Here is a 9,830-nt window from a genome sequence, read left to right as displayed (position 1 = left end):
CACTGACATTCAGTGACCCTTCGCTTGTGGCACAACCTTAAAACCACCTGCGTAATATTGTATATATCTGTTTTGTGAGACTAAGCTGATTTTGATCAGATGATTGTCAGAACTGAATCTTTCACAACAGAACACAAACTGATGATCAGTGGTTTTAAAGTTGTGCAGACTTCAGGGCTTGTTTGATGTGGTCACATTTCTATCATCTTAATGTCAATGTCAAAGAGCAGGTGATAAGAGTTCAGACTGGATTCCCAGCAGTCCCACCCCAACTCTTTGTAAGATCTTCCAAATCCAGTTAGGAATTTGACCAATCAGATAAGTAGCTGATGTTGCAATGCTAACTGTAATCAGCGTATATTGTATCTTTGTGAATTAATAACAGTAAATTCTGCTAACTAATAATGAAATATGGTGTGATATAACATGATAGATGTAGACTAGCATCTTGTTACTGTGCAGTGTTCTGCTGTGAAAGATTCAGTTCTGATAATCATCTGATCAGAATTGTTTTAGTGACAGACCTATAGATCACTAAGCAGATATTTTTAATGTTGTGCCTGATTAGTGACAAATTCATATTTAGGCTGCTTGCTTAAAGGTTAAGGATAGCTAACTGTACTGTATGTAGTTACTTTATATACAGCTGGATATAGCTGTATTTTGTGACTTGTACTTTTAATACAAATCTATCCTTGTTTTAACACTACTTTGAATTAATTTGTAATGTGTAACTACAGCTCTCGTGTCTTTGCTGTGGATATTCATGCTCACCTGGGAATGAATGCTAATAGTTTTGAATTCAATTCAAACAAAAGTTGCCTCAAGTCACTGTACTTCTACAATAATAGAGCAATCTATTATTGTAGGGTTTGTTTGATGATCATTGGTAAATTCCAGTGACTAAGTAAAAGCTGATTACAGTTATCATTGCGATATCAGTTACTTATCTAATTGGGTCAAATTCTTAACTGGGCTTGGCAGGTCTTACTAGAAGGGGGTGGGGGGTTATTAGGCACATTGTGTCCCAATGCGCCTAATAACCTGGCTACTCGAGTAGACTCCCACCACTCTGAGCTCTTATCAGCTGCACTTTGACACCTTCTATTAGTCATTAAGATGATATAAATCTGACCAACTCAAACAAGCTCTCAAATCTGCTTCAGTTCTTCTTGTCGAACGGTAATGAGATCATCATTGTTTTGGTCTGGGATGGTTTGGTTGCTTGTAGTGTATTTTATAGTAGCTACATGTAAGCCTAAAATTAAAGATAAATTAGTTATTAGGTTTTTTTATTATGTATGTTTTAATAATTAATTGTTACAAGTGCATCAGAGTTTAATCTAAGGTTTGTCCGTTTGTAAAACGCAGTCTGTAAAATTTTGCTCAAGTGAAACTTAGCTAGTTAATTAGCGAAAAAATGTTTCTGTGACAGCACTTAATGTCTGATTTTGTTACTTGTGTGCCAGTGAATGAAACTGATTCACTCATTTGGAAGTTCACTTCTACGAAAGGAAACCCGTGGAACCTCCTGAAAGCAACATGGGGAAACTCCTCATAGGTAAATGCCAAATTTCATTAAATATTACATTCATTTATTCATCCATTTATACAATAGTCATCCTTTGTTTATTTATTCAGAAGTAGAGCATAAGGAGAAGTAAGTAGTTTGAGAGGTACAGGTTAAATATGGTTTGGCTGAAACAGGCCCTGACTGTTTGTGCTGAACAGTTCAGAGTATGACCCCTGTTTGTAGTCCCAACATGAGCTGGTGGAAGGTGTCCTAGCTGAGGACTTCCTTTTCCTGCTCAGGACAATAACATAGAGACTGAGGAGTGTGACTCGGAGCGCAGTATGCCAACAGTATCCTGTTATTAGACTGGAGGCAGCTGACAAGTATTACAAGATAAGTTTAGTTTGGGTCTGGTCAGCCATAACTGAACAAAATTTTGGGAGGGGTTCGGTGGCAGGGCCCCTGGGGTGGATGAGTTTCTCAAGGTGGGAAATTGAGACGCGTATTGGTCTGGCATTGGCAGTGGTTCATGTTTGTTGTGAGGCAGAGACAGATGGGAATGAAAGTGATGCTGTTCATTTTACTGGTCAGGCTACATTCCTATTCTCAACTCTGTCCGTGAGTAAAACTGCCTCAAAGAAAGAGTTAAAAATGCGACGTAAATAGACTTCCTCCATTGGGTGTCTGACCTCACCCGTGGAGATAGGGTGTGGACCTTGGAGGCCCTTCGGGAGGGGCTCAAAGTAGAGTCCCTAGTCCCCCCACATGAAAATGAGCAAATGGAAGTTATTTAGACGTCTGATTAGGATGCCTATTTGGTGTCTCCTAGGTGAGGTGTTCCAGGAATCTAGGCTTCAGGACAGACCCCGGGTATGCTGGAGAGATTAAATCTGTCAGCTCCCTTGACAATACCTCGGTGTTCCCACACAGAGCTGGAGGAAGTGACAGGGAAGGGAGAGGTCCTGGCATCTCAGCTTGTACTGCTACTTAGACTGCTGCAACCTTGATTAGGCAGCAGAAAAATGATGGATGGAATTTGTGACATGATCTTCTGTATTCTATGTTGTCTCTAAGTTTTATAGTTTCTAGGTAACCCGATTTGCTTTTTTTCCATCTCTTTCTCAGCTCTGGGCATTCTATTCATTCTACATAATGGTAAGTATTTGTATTTAGTGATCGAGTCATCTCATCACCATGATGGTTACAGAGAAAACCGAATGTGTCTTCCTTCAGTTTCATCTAGTAAGCTGGTGTGTCATATGACCAACTGGGCCCAGTACAGACCAAGTGCTGGCAAATTCACTCCAGACAACATCGATCCCTTCCTGTGCACCCATGTCATCTACGCTCTGGCCACCATTAACAGCTTCAACCAGATCAGCCCCATTGAGTGGAATGATCCGCAGCTGTACAGCAGCCTCAACAGCCTCAAGAATGTGTGAGTTTACTCAGTCATAGAGAGTCAGACTGGGCACCAATGTTAATTTAGACAACTACGACAGTCACAGTAAAAAGACAGTAGACCCACTTTAAGAGATGGTTGATGTTACAGAAGAGATAGGCTGAGTTGGAGGCAGGTGAGTAATTGAAAATCAAAAGTATGGTTGTTTGGTTGGGTGAGGAGAAATAAGAAAGCCTCTTCTCTGTAAAACAAAAATGGAAGCATGACTTAGCTCAGCAAAACAGCATCTGAACAAACCACAACTTCTTGATCATTGTTCTCTGAACAGACAAGACCAAAGTGTAAAAATGGCCAAAATGCATGGTGCTCCGTTTGACAAAAGCATGTTAGCGTATTAGTACAAAGACCAAGCACAGCCGTGCTTGACAGTTGGTATGAGGTAGAGGGGTGATGATCTGGGCTTGTTTTGCAGCCACAGATTCTGGTTACCTGGTCATTGTGTCAACCATGAACTCCACTGTGTAGCATTATACAGTCAATTATGAGGCTGTTGGTTAGCTAAAGCTTGGTCAAAGCACAAGCATGAAGGCAAGTCTACAACAGAATGGTTGAATGGTGCTCCATCAGCTTTTCAAAGATTAGACTTCAACCTGATTACAGTTCTGTGCAGGACCTTAACCTGTTGAACCCTGATGCCCCTGGTACTGGGAGCAGAGAGGGAACATTTGGTTTCATGGGCTGTGCCACCAGGTCTGTTGTTTAAATATAGACATGTATGGTATCCACAGAAACGTTACAATCTCAGGTAAAACCTCACAAACCGTTTCTATGATCACCACCAACTGCTATTCAATACCTAAGAACTTTCCACTTTCATAGATGGTACCATTTGTACCAAATTGCAAAACACTACATTTATCTATTTAAACCTCTGTAACATTGCTCTGTTTCACTTCAGTAGCATTGATCTTTCTGCAGGTAATGTCCATACTTTGATTCTTTTTGGTGAGAGTTAATCAGTTCATTTTAGGTAAATGTACTGATTCTTCTGTGGTGCTTTTCTACTCTCCCATAGCGCTCAAAGCGCTTTTTGGGCATGTCACCTTCAAGCAGGAGCCTCAGAATAGCCCTGGAATTCAAAAGGTTAAGAAAGCTGTGCGTAAACACTCGCAACCTCAATGAATTGATGCAAAGTTGCAAAGAAATAGTGAATAAGAGCCAAAATTAGTCCACAATAATGTGAGAGACTGATGACATCATGCAGTTATTGCTAAATCCTGGGGTGCACCTAGTTTTCACACACCACTTCTGCACTTTGGCTAAGATTTTTTGTGTTTTATATGATGATATGGTGTAATATGTGATGTGTTGTTGTTAATCTCATGTTGTGTTCATCCAATTTTAACACCTGTTAAGAGAAGGTTTTTTATTATGTCCTAATATGTCAAACCTTAGAAGAAGAAGTCATTTTTTTCACCATGACTGTATCTGTGATCTCTAATCCCATCCCAACATTTTTTCATTATTTAGAATTAATTAGGATGAAAGTAAATAACTTATAATAAACAAAGGAGTCTTTCCAGGATCTTAAACTACACATGAACATGTTTTTGGATGAAGAACATCAAGCAAAGGTCATACCCGTGACAAATTAGAACCCTCGACCCAGAAACATCAAGCCTCAGTGCCACTTTTTGACAGATTTTCTTTTCATTTGCATCAGTATAAGGTCAGTACTTTGATTATGGCAAAAGTTAAGTTACAATCTGAGTTAGCTATTAAGTGGTGCTAAGAATTCAAAAAGATGCCAGAGAAAAAGTGTGCAACAAAAAGCTTGAATTACAGTAGGATCTATATGTAGAAAGCAAGTAATTGAGCTGGACATACTGGCAATATGACAGAATGTGAGCATCAGTGTGTTAAAGCAGCATCTGTATTTATCAGGTATTTAATCACCAAATATAGCAAAAAACAGATTTTCCCATTCAATTTTATCTAAATGGAGCTACTACAATATTTATCATTATCATGGTGTACCATCTAAATCCATCAGAAAACCTCTATAATTATCACCCAGTCCTACTGCAACCAGCCTTCCAACCTGCTTCTGCCCTTTTCGGTGGATTGTTCAGGATTCTGTTGTGTGCAGAATCCTTTTTCAGATCTCATTAAAATGTTGAGCAAAAAATTTAATAAAATTATGGCTAAGAATATTATATATATATATAACTGTATGACATAAGCCATTATTAATTCTCCAGGCAACCCATGACTGTGAAATACACAGTCATTGGGAGTATAAATGGGGGTAAAGTGTTCTTGAATTATTTAAGGTCCTGTCTTTTCTCTGCCTTTCTATTACCAGCAACCCTGCTTTGAAGACTCTGCTGACTGTTGGAGGAACAGTCAATGGAGTCAGCCCGTGAGTTCCATCTACACCAGTTTTCATATTTTCATATCTATTTCAAAAACCTTCCTTTATTACGGTTCTTTTTCCCTGCATCGCACCAGATTCATTGCTATGGTTGCCAGACCTGAGAGTCGTGCAGCCTTCATCAGTTCTGTTATCAGTTTCCTTCACACCCACAATTTTGATGGGCTAAACCTGGACTGGGAATATCCTGGACACAATGGCAGCCCAGTGGGGGACAAAGAGAAATTTACTCTATTGGTCACGGTAAACACAGCTCACATTGCCCTTAAATTTTCAATACAATACTAATGTATTATAATGGTGTATTATTTTTGTATTGTAATGTTTATCCTTCTTAAATGTTATTATATGTCATCTGTTATTAACTAGTGCATTGCAATTTTGTTACTAGAAAAGTCAGCCAATCCTGTTAAAATAGAACAGTCTATATACCTTTATGTAGGGCCCATATAGTAAACCTCACAAAGACATTAAATAAAATGTGGCCCAGGCCATACTGCATGTCTTGTTTCTTTTACTGCAGTAGACTAGCACAGTGCGGACACATTAAAATCTACCAATACATGATCATATTACAGTATTTGGTCTGTTTGTGCTACTGATATACCTAGTGGCATTGAAAAAAACAACAACAAAAAGGTTAGATACGGTTTCTTGATTCAACACCTCTGTTGTTAATGATGCCAGGGTGTGACCGGTGAAACTAACTGGATCTAAGATGCTTTAGTTTGGTGTGTCTATAGGAGCTGGCCAAAGCCTTTGAGGATGATGCAAAAGACAGCGGGAGGAGTCAGCTGCTGCTGTCGGCCAGTGTTGCTGGAATCCGTCAGACCATTGACAGAGCATACGAAGTTAACAAGATTGCACCGTAAGTTTAAGCATGAATGCACATTTTCAACAAAGTAACACCAATCCATAAAGTAGGTGTCGTGTACTGAAATAGATATATCACTATTACTCACTTCAAATGACACAAAACCCCATTTTACATTTACTGTTCAATAAAAACCCAACAGACACTTTGACTTCATCAACATCATGACCTATGACTTCCACGGACACTGGGAGGCAGTAACTGGACACAACAGCCCTCTTTACAGTAGCTCTGTGGACCCTGGTTCACAAATTCATTACAATATAGTAAGAAACACATCTACATCTTTCACTGTGTTCATGTGAATGAATAATAATGAATACTGATTTCATAATAACTGTAAAAACATTTTTTTTAAAAAAATGTGTCCAAAAGTTGATTCTGTTCATCTGAATTCCAAAAGAATCAACTTTTGGAGATTTATTTTCCTGGATGATTGAGACTGCATCAAGACATTTTTAAATGTGAAATTAAAAAAAGGATTTTTCATACTGATGAGAAAAATTTGGAAACACTAAGATTCTAGACACTAGATTCGATTAATGATTAAGGAAAGAGGAATTCTGGAGCAAGTTGGATGAAGTGGTGGAGTATGCCCCCTGTGGGGAGAAAGTGGCGATTGGAGCAGACTTCAGTTGAAATGTAGGTGAAGGGGACAAGGTGATGAGTAGGTGTTGGGTAGGTATGATGTTAAGGAGAGAAATGTAGAAGGACAGATGGCAGTCAGTCTTGCGAAAAGGATGTAAATGGCTGTAGGGAACATGTATAACAAGAAGAGGGAGGAACATAAGGTGGCATATGAGTGGAGGAAGGTGTATAAAGGTGGACTGCATCTTATACAGAAGTTACAGAAAAAGATAGGACACTGCAAAGTGGTGTCCTATCTGCCTTAGCCAGGCAGAACTAGATAGCGTTCTATAAGATGACTTTGGGATGAAGAGGAAATAGGTGAAGGTAGTGCCAATGATTAAATTGTGGAAGTTGAAGAACAGAGTTCATAGAAGAGTGGTAAGGGTGGAGGAAGAGACTGGGGAAGTACAGATGCAGTGCTTGTGGAAACTGCTATGAAGGTGTTTCGTGGACAGAATCAAGACAAATATATATATATAAAAATCTGTATGTCTTACAACTTCTCTGTCTAACTGATCTCTAAAGGAGATTCAGAGAAACAGGTAAAGCTGGTAAAGAAATAATAAATTCTGAAGAATTTGGTACAGATTTACAGTTGAAATGAAGTTTCCTTTCCTTTTTTGTAGAACTCCGCTGTATTCTATTGGATATCCCTGGGAGCACCATCTGGAAAGCTGCTGCTAGGTTTCCCTACTTATGGAAGAACCTACCGTCTTAGCAGTGGTGCTAATGGCCTAGGAGCACCAGCTAATGGCCCTGCAAACCCTGGACCCTACACTCAAACTGCTGGATTCTGGGCCTTCTATGAGGTACAAAAGGTTCTTAAAAAGCTCTGATTGGTATATGCTAAAAGTCATCTATTCCTCAAAATATCTATTATTACCCTTGACTAACATCTGTGGGCAATTATATACAGCTATAGAGTATCACTATCACAAATTCACTGTTATCTGATGCAGGTCTTTGTGTCCCTCTTATCAGATCTGTGACTTCATTAATACTGCTACTCTTGGGTGGATCTCTGAACAAGAGGTTCCATATGCCACCTATGGGAGTTCCTGGTTGGGCTATGATGACAAGCGCAGCTATTCTTCCAAGGTAAAGAATTTCTGTGCTAAAACAAGAAAAGCTATGCTTTTTATTCATTTTTGTTGTGCTCTATTGAATTGTACCTGTAATTATTCTAAGAGTTCTTGCTTCCTTATATTGCTGTCCTGTAGGTTCAATGGATGACTGCCAACAACTTGGGAGGCGCCCATGTGTGGACTCTGGATATGGATGACTTCAGTGGATACTTCTGCTCAGCTGGCACATATCCTCTTATCAACCACCTCAGAATGTTGATGGGTAATTACTGTAAATTAGCTTCACTAACTTAGATTTGATTTTAAAAAATCTCTTGCTGTGTGCAACTTTTATTTTTTCATGTCTCATTGTGCAGGCTTTACGCCAAAGCCCACCACCACTCCACGCCCTACCACCACTAGGGACCCAAGTGCTGACTTCTGCCGTGGCCGTCCTGATGGGTTATATGAAAACCCAGCCGACAAAACCACCTTCTTCCAGTGCTCCCAGGGAAACACCTACCTGCACCGCTGCCAGCCTGGCCTCATCTACTGGGACTCCTGCAAGTGCTGCAACTGGCCCTGAGCCACAGCAACATAAACTACAGAGCACAACATAATAAATGTTTAAGGCAATTGGCTATGTTTCAGTAAGATCTTTTCACAGCTCATGCTAAAACATCCTGGGTTTTAGCAGGAACAGAATATACGGTGGCGTGAAAAATTGTTCACTTCCTGATTTCTATTTGTTTTTTTGTATGTTTGTCACACTCAAATGTCTCAGATCGCTGAACAAATGTTCAAAATGTTCAACATTTTGAGGATGTTTATTATTATTAGGGGGGAAAAATACAAACATACATGACCCTATTTGAAAAAGTGATGCACCCCCCTCGATTGCAGTTGCTGCTGCTAAAAGGGTGGCCCAGTCAGTTATTAGGTTTAGGCAGCAATCACTTTTTGTTGTTCACTTGGTTGGCTGTTGTAAAGGGGTTTCACTTGACCATGGAAATGATTCTGTGATCATCCACCTCTGTTATCTGCTGTGGACGTCCAGGTCTTTTTGTGTTGCGCTTTCCTTCTTTCTCAGGATGTAACAAACATTTTTCCAGGATGTATCATCAAGCTGTTTTTGCCACTTCTAATATTGTAGCAATTTGTCAGATGTTTTTTTTTCTGTTTTAAGGATGGCTTGTTTCACCTACATGTAGAGCTTCTTTTGTCTGTTTACAGAAAACCTTCCAAATGCAGGCACCACACCTTATATCAACTCCAGGACTTTATCTGCTTAACTGATAAAGGCTATTTCATGGGCAGGTTTGGGCAATTCCTTCATTATGTCATTGAGTCAACTGCCCATTTACTTTTGGTATCGGGCAAGCCCCAGATGCAGGCGATGTAAAGATGCCTCTGAGACAAATCAGTGCATAACAGCAGGCTGCAAGTCGCTAGCAGGCAGAGCATACATGCAACACCATAACGAAGTAGCTGCATAGTATACAGGAACATCTAAGCCGAGTATGACATTGCCACTCCCAAAGTCAAAAAATGAGAGACAACCCCCAGGGTTTTTGACTTACATATACAGATAGACAATGGCTAACCAACTGAACATATTAGCGGTCGACAAGCAAAAGAAGATGGCTGTAGTGGTAGATGTAGCTATATCAAGTGATATCGCTATCAGGAAGGAGGAGCATGAGAAGCTTGAAAAATACCAAGTGCCTGGACAAAGGAGAGGACTGGCTATCCTTCTATCAGGCAAACTACACTTTGAAAAACTATTTGAGATAAGTGATAAGGAGGGGCGATTTATTTTAGTAAGGGAAAATATTGAGGGGAATCCAGTCACGTTACTAAATATATATGAGCCACCTGGAAGTGACATCTATTTCTTTAAGAACGTCATTGCT

The 9,830-nt window shown here is 39.7% G+C and overlaps 1 protein-coding gene across 1 annotated transcript; it reads left to right on the top strand.

Moving 5' to 3' along the window:
* The first annotated feature begins 1,084 nt into the window (after positions 1-1,084).
* On the top strand, positions 1,085-8,553 carry LOC146519255 (acidic mammalian chitinase-like). The gene is made up of 12 exons (XM_085161409.1): positions 1,085-1,182; positions 1,470-1,561; positions 2,639-2,668; positions 2,747-2,951; positions 5,281-5,337; positions 5,427-5,592; positions 6,093-6,217; positions 6,366-6,489; positions 7,480-7,662; positions 7,835-7,951; positions 8,074-8,200; positions 8,295-8,553. The coding sequence occupies exons 2-12, from the start codon at positions 1,543-1,545 to the stop codon at positions 8,501-8,503; spliced, it is 1,362 nt and encodes a 453-aa protein (XP_085017535.1). The 5' UTR covers positions 1,085-1,182; positions 1,470-1,542; the 3' UTR covers positions 8,504-8,553.
* Positions 8,554-9,830: the final 1,277 nt, after the last annotated feature.

This window comes from Neolamprologus multifasciatus, chromosome 5, assembly GCF_963576455.1.
Source record: "Neolamprologus multifasciatus chromosome 5, fNeoMul1.2, whole genome shotgun sequence".
Classification (NCBI taxonomy): domain Eukaryota; kingdom Metazoa; phylum Chordata; class Actinopteri; order Cichliformes; family Cichlidae; genus Neolamprologus; species Neolamprologus multifasciatus.
Note: the sequence above shows the minus strand (reverse complement) of the source record. Positions and strands in the feature narration are given on the sequence as shown.

Bases quoted from the DNA above. Each gene is read 5' to 3' on its own strand.
- LOC146519255 (XM_085161409.1), top strand. The intron at 7,663-7,834 runs GTACAAAAGGTT...CCCTCTTATCAG, and splicing joins GATTCTGGGCCTTCTATGAG to ATCTGTGACTTCATTAATAC. The intron at 8,201-8,294 runs GTAATTACTGTA...CTCATTGTGCAG, and splicing joins CCACCTCAGAATGTTGATGG to GCTTTACGCCAAAGCCCACC.